The sequence below is a fragment of the Balearica regulorum genome, chromosome 6, assembly GCF_011004875.1.
Source record: "Balearica regulorum gibbericeps isolate bBalReg1 chromosome 6, bBalReg1.pri, whole genome shotgun sequence".
Taxonomy (NCBI): Eukaryota; Metazoa; Chordata; class Aves; order Gruiformes; family Gruidae; genus Balearica; species Balearica regulorum.
In genome coordinates, this window is record NC_046189.1 from 40762700 (window position 1) to 40776439 (window position 13740).

The 13740-nt window shown below is 37.9% G+C and overlaps 2 protein-coding genes across 3 annotated transcripts in view; both read left to right on the plus strand.

Moving 5' to 3' along the window:
• The first annotated feature begins 387 nt into the window (after positions 1–387).
• LYPD6B (LY6/PLAUR domain containing 6B) lies at positions 388–8730 on the plus strand. The gene is made up of 4 exons (XM_010300504.2): positions 388–513; positions 1661–1759; positions 2682–2812; positions 4646–8730. The coding sequence occupies exons 1-4, from the start codon at positions 399–401 to the stop codon at positions 4808–4810; spliced, it is 510 nt and encodes a 169-aa protein (XP_010298806.2). The 5' UTR covers positions 388–398; the 3' UTR covers positions 4811–8730.
• A 996-nt stretch (positions 8731–9726) lies between these two features.
• LYPD6 (LY6/PLAUR domain containing 6) overlaps positions 9727–13740 on the plus strand; it is a 69553-nt gene continuing 65539 nt past the window's right edge. For both annotated transcript variants that reach the window (XM_075757288.1, XM_075757291.1), the window contains exon 1: positions 9727–9885. The gene's annotated coding sequence lies outside the window, so the exon portion shown is untranslated. The remainder of the gene's footprint in view (positions 9886–13740) is intronic.

Below are 13740 nucleotides of genomic sequence, written 5' to 3' on the forward strand. Positions count from 1 at the left end.
CCTGTCTGTTTCAAGTAGAATGTAAAGGAGCTCAGCTGTGATGTCGATTTTGAGGAATGCTTACATGGAATCTGTGAGATTAACATTGCTCAGAAGGACAAGTAAATTAAAGAAATAATGTTAACTTTTTTAAGTTTGTGGAAATTTAAGTACTCTGTACAGGATCCTGGCCAGCAGAAGGCAGTAACTGCTCAGCTTTGCATTGTTCATTGCATGCTTGCTTGCATGAGCCATCTTCACAGTATAGATCTACGGACTGAATTTTCCGGGTTTCAGGAGTAGTTCAGAGGAGACTTATTGTTCTACATGCTCAATTCTTTATGATTCCCCCTAAATAATGTGTTCCCTTTCTTTCCTAGGCCTAAGAGTTTTGCTTTTCATGTACAGTGATACTCAGCATGTTGTTATTCTGTCATATGCTGGCCAGAGCCTTTCTTCCGTTCCTCATCCTTTCAGGAAACTGGGTTTCAGCTGAGAACATCAACTTTTACAATGTGAGACCTCCACTAGACCGTAAGTAGACAGTTATGCTTTTTTTGTGTATGCCATTGTAGCTTAACATTTCAGTTAATTGCCGTATTCTTTCAATCCTTTGGTTTTTAGGTGTTTGTCTCCTTCAAAGATGAAGGATAAAAAAATTAAAATAAAACTTTTGCTTTTCAACCCACACTAGTTCAGTTTATTTCTAAGATTTTATCAGTTGACTGAATGAAAACAAACAATTTGCATGCACTGCTAAATTGAAGAGTGCATGAGGGCAATAGTTTTCACATTTTAAGTGCTTTTTATTGTATTTTTTTGTCTTTCTAATGTCTTCCTACAGAGCAAATTATGCAGTGGATTTCTCATAAATAATACAGAACTGATGTTTTTGTCTTTTATCTTATTGGGGTTTTTGAAAGGGAAAGAATAGGTGTGCTGTATGCAATTAAGTCAAACTGAAGGTAATTAAAAACCTTGTGAGACCTGTGAAGCCAGTTGTCACTAATAGCATCATTTTTTTACCTCTTATCTAGCATCAGAAGTGTTCTATCCCTTCATTTAAGGGGAGATTTTCCTGATATCTGACATTAAAAAAGTCAAGACAGCTAGATATAATAGGTATATATGTGCATCTAGGGAACTGTGCATCTTAAAACCATGTATATATTTATATAATGTAAATAAGATTTAAAAATAGTTCTATTGATCCCTTTGGCAAAGGGTTCAGCCTTCTTCAGGGTTGGAGATCAAGATCTGAGGCTGTTTTGAAGATGTATTTTTTTTCATCAAAGGAATCAAAAGCCATTTGAATGTTGACTGTGTTTGTGTATCTGTACAAACATACACACGCATGAACTATCATGTGCATATATATAAGAAATTCTTTCTTTCATATTTTTCCCACCACTACTTAAATGGTATTTTGAATTGTGAGAGAATGAAAACAGGAGGAGATGTTTTAAAGTTCATGCATAGCAAAACCAGTTAAAAATGTAAACGCTTTCTACAAAACTTGTTTTATAGGTTTTATTTGTCTAACAGTGATGTATCATTGAAAATATGTAAATGTGTGTAATATGTTTTTGTAAGTATGTATACAAGCACTTAGAGTATTATTTTGAACACTTAATTTTTTTCTTAGTACTTGTAAACTTACTATATTTTAATACTTTTAAAGCCACTCCATTTCCAAACAGTTTTAAGTGCTTTACCTGTGATAACGCAGTGGACAATTACAACTGTAACAGATGGGCTGAAGATAGATGGTGTCCTGAAAGTAAGTGCGTCTGTAGTAAGGAGATTCTTTCTGATAGTTAAATTTGTTTCTCCCTGACTCAGCCATCTCAGAGAAGTTTAATTGAATAGGATTAACATGCCAACACAGTGGTGCCCTCAGTTATGCTGTTAGTAATACTGAGTCATGCGATTTCTGCTGAAGTGAATATTTTGACCATTTCACAGTGCAAAGCACAGTGAAAAAGTATTTATATCTATATATATGTGTATATAACATTAGATATAGTATGTAACAATACATGATTAATATAGTACATAATGTGTAATTAATATATCAATGATATATTAATTATATATGTGTGTGTGTATGTATCTGTGTGCTTCCTAGGAAGTCATTTTAAAGATGTTGTTTAAAAAAAACCTTAAGAATTGCCTTTGTAGCCTTATCCCCTTCCTTTTCCATACCATCCCAAGATATAATGGTCTCTCTAGGCTTCTTGTGAGCAGCAAGACCTGAATGACTAGGGATCATACTTGCATGAAAGAATGATAGATACATAGAAAAGAACAGAAATATGTTTCCTCATTTTTCTTCGCAGTGATGTTCACAGTAACAGTGGGAAAGAGGAAGAAATGAACTTGAGGAGTGAGGAAACATGTCTGAAACAAAGAAAACAAGAATGTGCTGCAAAAAAAGAGTAGAGAAATGTGTAGATTATAGTGCCAATAAGTAGTTTAAGTGATAGCTGCCTTTGTGGAGGTTTGAAGGGTCAGTTAAGCTTAAGATTACATCACCAATTAATTTCTTGCTAAATAGTATTTTGATCATGTTGAAAAATGACTTTATACAGCCCAAATAAGTCATTTTTTTGGGAATATTTTGCTAAGTTGTGTGAAGTTTTTAAACTCTGTAAAAGAACACGCACTTTATGCAAATAAACATTTTAAATTTTATTTTGTAGGTACTCAGTATTGTTTGACAGTTCATCTCTTCACAGACCATGGGAAGAGTGCATCAGTCACCAAAAAATGTGCTACTGGAGAAGAATGCCATTTCGTAGGCTGCCACCATCACAGAGAAAGTGGCCACACAGTAAGCACTACTCTTTGTATAACAGCAGCACATTGGTTTTGAGGTTTCCATTTCAGTACTTGTTTTTCCTGCTGAGCTGAAGAGGATTTGCCAAGATATACTTTCCAGTATTTAACAATAGAAGTCTAACTTCTGCAACAGAAGCATGACTACCCCTTCTTCCTTCTCTCCTGTTTGGGCTGCTGCGTGACAGGGTGTAATAACAACTTCTAAAGAAACACCTCAACTTTCTGGGGCATTGCTAGTGTGCTCGTGGGCCTTGGCTTCTGAGTTCTGAGTGAGGCACCCGGGTGCCCGATGCCACCTGCACGGATGCTTGCGGTGCTGCAGCTTTGTCACTGCCAGCCCTTGGGCAAGCCCGTCTGGGAGTTAGGTACTCCAGTCACGTCTCTGCGTAACGTAGCTTGGATAACTCTGCGCAGTACGCAAAGCAAGGCTGTGTTTGTCCACGAAGGCCGCGCTCTTTGGGCGTGATACAACTGAGATTTTGTTCCATGACAAAAAGATAGAACTGCTGCCTTCTCTCATCCTTGGGATGCTAGGTAAAACTTTACTTTTAATAATCAAGCATATCCCACCAAAGTATTATTCACTGCAGTAAAGTATTATCCACTAATGCCCTAATGGTTCACAAGGCTATAACATCATACAGCATCCTAGAATGGTTTGGCTTGGAAGGGACCTCAAAGCCCATCTAGTTCCAACCCCCTGCCATGGGCAGGGACACCCTCCACTAGCCCAGGTTGCCCAAAGCCCCATCCAACCTGGCCTTGAACACTGCCAGGGAGCCAGGGGCAGCCCCAGCTTCTCTGGGCACCCTGTGCCAGGGCCTCAGCACCCTCACAGGGAAGGATTTCTGCCTCCCATCCCATCTCCATCTCCCCTCCTGCAGCTTCAGGCCATTCCCCTTGGCCTGTCACTCCCTGCCCTTGTCACCAGCCCCTCTCCAGCTTTCCTGGAGCCCCTTTAGGGACTGGAAGGGGCTCTAAGGTCTCCCCGCAGCCTTCTCTTCTCCAGGCTGAACAGGCCCAATTCTCTCAGTTATTTTTAACGTGAAAGATTTCAGACACCAGCAATGGAACAGACAACATCCACGGTAAACATAAAATGATCTGTATGTTATCCGAATCAACTTCCATTGATTTCAATAGGTTTTGGTGGACTGAGGGCATGGAATGAGTATGCAGCCTGCCTTCTGCTGCATTTTATCTTACAAGAGTTCTCGTGCCTTTGGATTAGACAAAATGTGGCATTCTCTTGGCTTTTCTAGTAAGGAATGTCAATTAAAGAATATTATATTCAGATTTCCTCCTGAAAATCAGCTGTGTCAGTGGTTCTGTAGCACTAGAAAACTGAAAAAGAAAGTCTGAAGTTCAGCCTGCAAAGCTACACTGAATACAAAAGCTTGAGGGGAAAAATGAATGAGAACAGAGTTTTTGCCATCAGAATTTTTAGCTTAAAAAGCTGAAACTTGAAACATTCAAATGCATGCTTTTAGCTCATGTATTAGAAGGGGAGCGTGGTGGAAAGCATTCTCTATTTTCTACAATGTTAGTGAGCTGATCAGTACAGCTAACGTGGCTGTATTGCATCCCATCGCAGTTTTGAAGCCTAGTGACAGCATTAGGTGATGAGTTCCTCCAGGAAGGCTGAGGTGCGTGATTTGAAAGAGAAGTTGTAGCATACATGCCCCACTGCTGCCGTGGGTCAGGCTGCCAGGGGGAAGCGAAGAGTCTGTTTAGCTGTAACCTTTGCAATCGGTTGAAAGAACCTGCATCTCTAAAAGCCACTGCTGAATTCCTCTATGTCCAGTGATCTCCTTTTTCTCAACAGGAGTGTGTTTCTTGCTGTGAAGGCATGATTTGCAATGTAGAAATACCAACCAATCACACAAATGCGGTATTCGCTGTATTGCATGCCCGGAGGACATCGGATGGCAACAGGCGGACAGTCAACATTGCAGTGCTTGTATCGGTCGTGATGATTGCGTTGTCGTGATGCAGCATCCTCCTGTTACATCTGCTTGAGAGAGTCGACCTTTCTGTGGGTTATAAGAAGCTGTAAGAAGATTAGTTCAATATGTGCAAGGAGAAATCGCTGATATTTCTTACTACATAAAATGTAAGGGGACAGTGGAAAGACATGCGTACATCATGAAGTAGTTGGATATTTTAGTGAAGATATTTCATGTGGCCTGCAGTATTTAAAAAAAAAAACCAAAACAACCAACCACTCAACAGCCTGCTGGTTGACTAGGCAGCAGGTGAACTCAAGTTGTTATAGTTCACTATTTTATGATGAAAATGCACATATGCTTGGCATGTGAGAAAAGTGTCTGTAGACAATCACTTTCCCAGGTGAGATAAAAAGGGACTTTTGATGGACGATGTGCCAACAGGTGTCTCAATGGAAAATGTTTTTAAACTGTTTTTCATTGTGCATAAATAACACGGAGTTTCTTGTCATGATCAACAGGTGTACTTAAGCTTATCTTTAGTTATGGTGTTCATAGAGAACATGTATGGTTTTCATAGAGAACATATATGAGAGAATTTTTTTTCTGTTTTGATCAGAGCTATCATTTCTATTAGAAATAATACAAAATAATACTTATATCTTTCCTTTCTGTAAAATGTGGTCTCACACTCAGATTTTAAAACAGTGTGAAATTGTGTAGAATTTCTGTCTAAAAATGATGAACTGTTTGAGCACCTGTATCAGAATTCTTCCCCAGTCCCTCAAAGGAATTATTTTTTTGCAATGGAGTCTCACCTCAGCTGAATCTTTGTCTTTGATATTGTTCAAAGTGGTGGTAGTACCATGACTTTGAAATTGCAGCTGCGGTCAAGGAGCTGCGTTGTCATAACCGTTGTAAGTGGGCACTTGGTATAAGTAAGGAGGGAAATGTACTGCTTCTGTTCGCTGTACTACTGTTCTCTCTTGATTTGCAGAAGTTTCTCCCAGAAATGTTACGGTCCTTGATGGATCTTCAACTTGTAAGTCAGCACTGTTGGATATCCCAGACCTCTGGACATCATTGTTATGTAGCTTTGCCACCTCCTTTTGAAAAGTTTGGGCCAAGATTCTTTTTTTCATCACAATATTGGGAAGTTTAATATGATTTATTTGCATTTGACTCCTTATCATTTAGATGACTCTTCTTCAATTAGATGAACGGTTGCAAATTTGACAAATAGTAGAGTTGAGATTACAGTTAGAAGTACTAAAACTTTCTTTGTTTTCCTTTGTAACGTGATGCAGACCAGCATAAATAAGTTGCTTGTGTGAACTCTCACACCTTCTAGCACAGACCTGTGCTTTCCAGGGCTCTGATAGATCGAGCTCTTACAGACTGGCCTAAACACAGTCTGTAAGAGGTCAGACTTACAGCATCTGCACTGGTTGCTTCGTTAATGCAGACGTTCTTTGCACTGGTTGCTTCGTTAATGCAGATGTTCTTTGCACTGCAAACCCCCGATCATAGAGACCAGCAGGTACTGATGTTATGGGACTTCTCGGTATGGTTTTATGTGATCTAAAATCCTAACAAGTTTTGGCTGCTCCTTTCGCCCAGTTGTGTTTCTTCCAGCTCCCCACCGTTTTCATAAAGTTTCTCTGACGGCTGAAGATATTGCAGCACAGCTGAGGATTTGACCTAGCAAGGTTGAAGAATTGCATTTCACTTTTTCTAAACTGTTTTATTCATTTATGAATATACTGATACAATTACGAATAAGATAGATTGGTCCGATCTTTTTCTAGTGGCTTTTTCTCATCTTGAATGAGATGGTTAAAATTATGATTGTTGGAATATTTTTCAGGAAGGACGGATCATTAAGACTTACTCTTAAAAAGAGATTCAAAACTGTTCTGAGAAAAATTCAGGTAACTCTAAATTTCAATTATTTTTTTTTTTACATAAACATTGGCTTAATTATTTGCTATTTTATGTCAATAAATGTATTTAGACTAGCAATTGAAAAACAGACTTTGAAATGGTTTTGGTTTTATTTACATTCTAAAATTGCCTACACAATATTTTTAGAATATATAAATACATCTAAAAGCCAGTCTGTGATTTGTTGACAAGCAATTGCGTAGCTACAAAAATTGGATGGAAACACTTTTTCCTTGCTAATACAAAATAGTTCTTGGTGTCTAAGCCAAGGTTTTCCAGGCTCTGGGTTGATGACCATTGCCCTGCCATCCAACAGGCCAGGATGCTGAGGATATTTTGCCTTTGTTCAGCGATCATCCCTAGGAAACGTATCTGTAGTATTAATCTTGGTGTCAGATGTAGTAACAGGCACATTCAATGTTTTTCATCATTAAATATCATCTTTTTGTTACATGATCTGCAGGTTACTTGAACTTTTTTCTTTGGAAGAAAATCATTCAAGGTTTGCTCTCTGCTCCATGGGGAATTCCTTAGTAAAGGGGAAGCAAGTTGTCTTCCATGTGTTGGGGTATTTTTCCTGGTTTTGCCTCTAAGCACTAGGTGCTGCCATAATTCAGTTTCTGGGAATAATTACTGCAATCTTAACAAGGCTTTAAAGTACCCTGTAGTCTTATATGAGTTTACTGTAAATAATTTACAATAATCTAAGTGCTGACATTTGTTTACACTGCAAATGCTGTTCCAGAGCGTTTGGGAGTGCCAGGGAGACCCTGGGGAGCTGCCCGGAGGGAGGGCTCAGGCTGAGGAAATGGGCTGCAGGTTCTCTGCAACTGCCAAAAGAGACCTTTTGGGAGGGGAGGTCTCTGTGTCTTTGTTTTTCTTGGTTGAACTGAATTATTTTTTTTCCTGTTTTGCCATACTGAAAAGTTAAGAAATCTGCTCGTGATTTAAATAATGCATTTGGTAAAGAATTGTTTGGAATAAAAGAAATAAAACATAAAAATTGAAGAATTCCACTGAAGTGCCAAAATAGTATGCTTGATTTTAATTGTCATTTTTTTAAAATTAACAATAAAGACAGCAACCCGGATATATGAAAGGATTTGGTGTTGCCAAAGGTTTATTTTTTAGCATAATAGAATTACAATAGTGGAGGATATTAAGGATGAGTTCTAGTCATCTTGATACATCAATACCTTTGTTATTGCAAAGTTTAGGACTATTGTTCCTGGAAAAATGAATATGCAAAAGCTGTTAATGAAATGTTATTGCTGCACAAGTAGTCACTTGGCTGAAGAAATATGGAATTTAAGAGTGAATATCAATTTTACCCTTTGCTGCTTTTTATGTATGTAAAGACCTGTATGCTTCTGCTTACATTTTATTTAAATGTAAATGTTAAACACTAACTTTGTAGGAAAAGCAATATGTGCTGATTATTAGAGCAAATAGTGCTAAAATTCACCAGAGTGCATATTTTTGGCACGACTAATGATTGACTGCCTAGGCAATCTTGACGTTAATTTATGGTATAATGCTTGTATTTTATTAAATAGATTCACGTATCAGCTATATTTTCTCTTCAGTCTGAAGAAGTACTTCTGTCTGAAGTTCTCACTGAAGAACTTACAAGAGTATTGTTTGATTTGAGAAAAATAATCCTCAGGCACTCCGTAATGTTTGTATTCCAGGCATCTCAATTTTGGTTCACAGATGTTGTAACTTAACTATGTATGACTTGTTCGTGCCTAAATTAGCCATGCAACTTTGGAAATGCTGTTTGTGTAAATGCATGGCCATAATCTCACATCCATAACTTTACATGCAGAAGAGAAATGCATTTCCTAATGCTTCTGTGTACATCCAGCTTCCAATTTGTGCAGTTGAGGGAAGATAAATGTTTTACGGTACATGTGTGTAATGATTTTTTTTAACTTTTTTTTTTTTTTTTTACATTGCACTGGACAGTCTGTAGAAGATTTATTTTTACAAGTTTAAATACAGAAAAACTTCTTCACTATTCAGTGTTGGTTTGTATGATGCTTTCTTACTGCTGTGTTACTGTTTTAAATCTTTTCCAGAAATGGCACTTTTAATTAAAAATATTAAAATATTTGCTGGTGGAAAATTTTTGTGGTGAAAAAGATAAAAATCTTTTTGCTGCTTAAGACAACGAGATGAGTTGTGGGCACTGGGGAACTTGTTGAGCTGAAATTGCACTTGAGGGCAGATTCTGCGGCTCTTTCCCCTCTGATAGACACTAGAAATTCACTCTAATTGAGAGTCACTCTTCTCTCCTGGCTTTATGTTATAAGGTGGAGCAATGTAAACGTAGCTTTACATTGCAGATGTAGCTCCATTGAAGAAAAGATCACAGGTACATCTAAGTCCTGTCAGGTACCACTATGGATAATATATGTGTGCGTGTCTATGTATAACTGCTTGTTAAACTCCTGCTACAGCTAAGGAAAGGCTAGCAAAATCTTAGTTTAAATTAAATTCTGTCATGGCTTCAGTAGGGTTTATAATTTCATCTGCTTTGACTTTTACCAGCACTGGCTTCAGGAATCTTTACCGATGCCGATCCTCCCTTCTTGGAGGGCAGTTTGTCCTGGTGGAGACACGCTGTGCCCAGAGGCATTTAAAAGGCAAGAAGAGAACTAGATTTCATTTGCATTTCTGAAAACATGATTGCTGTAATCATTACTAAAGTGATTTTAAGTATAGTTTTGTAGCATTCAAGTGGAAATAAACTTTTACTATTGCATTTAATCAGAAAAGTTTCAAAGCAAGATATGTCCTTCTATACTGGTGTCTCAATTTACCAGAAGAATTGAAGTCCAGGTAGAGGTGGAAATTCCAAATTAAGGAAATGAGCAGCACACAGTCAACTCATTTAAACAGGACAAAATGCCAGTTTCAGATTTTTGTAGCAAATAACATCAAAAGAAGATTAAGATTAAAAAAAATTTTAAAAATCTATCTATTACGGAGCATAAAGCCATTTTTGTAGAAAATATTTGTTTGTTTAACTTCGCTTGACTCTGGAAGAAGCCCTGCAAGCAGTGCGTGATTTTGTACAGGGTTTGCTTTTTGCAGGTGTTTCAAAGTAAGAGAGCAAGGCCAGCAGCCTGGCCTGCGTATCTCCTCCGTTTTCAGCTAACAAAGAAACCAGGTAACTAATTAGTCTGTATTATCTCTCTGCAGAAAGTACATGTCTGGTCTTTTGTTTGAACTTTTCTTATCGTCTGTTCTGCTGTTGTCCTCAAGAAATCGAGGAGATGCAGAAAAACAGCTATAGGTTTGGGAGAGAAGGTTGGAGAAAGTGAAAGAATGAATATATTTAGTATTCATAGTTAATTATCTTTGCTTAAATTTCATGGTGATTTTTAACGTCATTCATTGTCAGTACCGTGTTAAGAAGCTGCTTTTAAAGCAGGGAAAACTGTAGATGTTTAACATTCTAATAAATTAATGCCAGAAGAAAGGTAACGTTGTTGTGTAGGGGTTTAAAGTCACATTGCACAGTTCACTTGTGTTAATTTGACCCACTCTGAGCGTTTATTGTTAGGGGTTTTTGTAATCTCTGCCCTTTGAACTCTGCCACTGTAACCAGGGTGATACGGTGCCGTTCTGGAACGGGAATGGCAAAACGTACTGCGTTAAATAGAAAACACGTATGTGAGTGGAGGTGGGATAAACACAATGTTAAGTAAGGTGAAAAATAAGTGAATGACAAGGTAGAATGTAATGTTTTTCACTGAATTAATACAAAACATGTCCCATCATTTGAAGAAAGTATGTATGGTTTAGGTGTTAAAAATTGTCATAGTGTTTTCTAGTTATAGTTTCACAGATTCCATTGTATATTCCCCCTACTCTGGAAAAAAAAAAGAAAAAAATAATCTCTTGCACATGGCTACATCCCACAAACTCGTTACAAACACCACTTCTTTATTGGTCTTAGGCTTTCCCATGCCCAGTTTTGGCTGGGATTCAAAGAATTTGTTAAGAATAAGGTCCCCGCAGTACACCCATATTAAATGAAGGATGAAAACAGTTGATCCCAAACTGTTCACTTTTAATTTGTGGCCAAAGCATAAAGGAATTATAAAATCTGAAAGTCTGTCATGAACAGAAGGAAGAATAACAATAAACTCCAACTTGTGGTCGTAGCTATGTATTTTCAAATCAATTGATAGAATTTGTCAGTTTGACTTGTTTTTACAGCCAGCTGATAACCCATAAGTTTAAATATACTCTTTATAGCAAAATATGGCTTGGTGTCTCTTTTAAACATATTGCATTCTTTAGATTTTATGGGTTTTTTTCTTTTGTGGGAATAATCAGAAATGAACGTTGCCACTTGTATTCGTTATTGTGAACTACAGGGAGAAAATAATTTTTCAGAATGCAAAAACTACAAGTAGACATGAGGAAAAAATTCTTCCCGGTGAGATCAGTTAAGCCCTGGAACAGGGAGCCAGAAGGATTTTTCAGAACTAAACTGGATAAAGTCCTAAGCCACCTAATGCAGCTTCTAAGTTAGCCGTGCTTGCAGCAGAATGCTTGTGCCAGAGACCTTCAGAGGTTCCTTTCAGCCTTGTTTCTTCATATAATTCTGATTTTGTACCAGAAACTACAGTGGACCTGATTTTTCTTTCTGTCCATCTTTCTTTTTGGTTACCATTCAAGCGTGCGTTAATGTAGCATCCATCACAGAGAGGTCCTCGGAGCATTCTTACTCCATTTTTTTATCTCCTGAGAGCATGGGAATGTATTATCCTCGTTTTAGAGTGAGGGATTGAAAGACTTGCTCGAGGTTCTAGAGGCACTTTGAGGTGAGAGGAATGAAGTAAATGCTGCCTTGAAGATTTTTGTGCCTGAATTTCTCCCATCACTTATTCCGAAGGTATATGTTAGGAGTGATGACCTCTCTCCTGAGCTATAGCCAGAGTCCTAAGTAGCAGACTATCCCCCTGCTTCTTTGCAGTTTTGGCTTATAATGCAGTTGTCGGGTATCGTTCTGATATTTTGCAAACACTTGGCTTTTCTTTCTGTCTGCTAACATTCATACCTGTAGAGTACCTTGTGCATATCTAAATGGTTATAACACACTACAGCTACTTTATTTTCTTAAGGGGCAGAATAGATATTTCTGTATGTATAGTGATACTTCTAATCTTATTTATTTTTCCCCTCGCTGAATGCAGACGGAGTACGGATCACTGGGAAATCAATCATGAAATACATTTTTGGGTTTGCTTTCTTCTTTGATGGGCTAGTATTGCCAGCCTGATAGGCAGTTTCTTCTCTGTTTAACTATGGAAAAAAGAAAATACTCCTGTGGAACCGTATGATACATAAATGGTTTCATGAGATGTGATTGGAAAAGCTTTGTTTTTCATGACCTGGGAACGTCTTAAATACTGGGAACGTCATAAATACTGTGAACGAATGCCTTGTTCCATTGAAGTTGGTGGGATTTTTACCATGGTAGGACTAAGACTTTAACTAGTGCATGCACACACACACACACATATATATAGTCATTGCTCACATGCAGGTGTTGCTGTGCAATTAAGTAATTCACATTATTGCTTTAATTAAGTAAGAGAAAAAAATATATATATTGGCCTGCAGTAAATTATGCTGGAGATTAGTCATGGTGATGTCATCATTAGGAAGGACTTTTAAAAAGACACAATGACTATAAATAAGATCGGCTGCAGACGATATACGTGCTCATTTTCATTAATTGAAAAGTTTTGTTTGAAAGTCGGCCTGTGAAATGATAGCCGGAGTGGCAAAACAAAGGCTTTCTAGAAAAATAAAAGCCTAATGGTCATCACTGTTGAAATGCTGCATGGATCTGACTAGATGGAGTTTTAAAAAATAACAAAAATCAGACATATGGCTTACTTTAATGTTAATAAGATTATGGTGCAGGAAATCCTTAGAAGTTTAAACACTGGGTTGATTTCAGGAAAAAAAATGAAGTAATCTGAAAACAGCAAATTCTAGAAAATGTGACCAAAATTACATTATTTTCAGAGGTGAATTTGAAGCTCTTCCTCAACATCTCTAGCTTGTAGTTATCATTTTGCAGGCTGTGATTCTTGCTTGAAAAGTGGCCATCTCCCTTCTTGCCAGGCCCTTCTTGTCCCTTCACATTCTCTCACATTTGGAGCTCTCGTGTTTCCCAAACTTCTCAGCCTTTTCCCCCCAACGCTTCTTTTGGGACGTCATTTATATGATGTGCAAAGCACTCCCTCCTTCCCTCCTGTCCTTGTCCTTTCAGAATGGTGTGCACAGAAGAAAATTTAAAAAACAAACAAACAAAAAATTGGTTTGGGTTTTTGAGGGTTTTGGGTTTTTTTTGGTGTTGGTTTGTTGGTTGGTTGTTTTTGAACTTACATTATGGTAATAGCAGGCATGAGAAGCAGTGGGTGCCTCAACCCACCTAAGCCATTTTAGGGAGATGGAATATCAAACCAGCCTGGGCGGTTGAAAGATGTGAAAAAGACAAAATCTCTGTTGAAGGGAAGAGACTGTACAAGTATCTGGGGTCTGTAGCTGGGGGTCATCACACAGATCAGCTGAGGTTACGACATGGAGTACATAAATTAATTCATTGGAAGCTCATGAGCTCTTGAGTGAGGAGTGGCAAGACTGAATACTCACAGTCCTCTTTTGAAGATTATAGCAACATTTGTGATCGAGTAAAAGTCATATAGAAAAAGTAAAGAAGCCAAACAAAGAGCAATTAAAGATGCTGGGGGTTTTGTTGTTTGGGTTTTTTCCATTGTTTTCTATTAACACTTATTCCATAAAGATATACGTATCATTGTTACAGGCTGCTCTGGAATTTTAAACCACTGCTGTGTCTGGCACTCTTGAACTAAATGAGGTCACAAGTGTTTTATCGGAGAACACGCAGTGTGTCCTGCCTTCTGTTAGACCTCAGTGACACAAACCAGTCCAATGTGCTCATGACTGACAGCGTACTTCTTGTCAGGACTCATCTCCA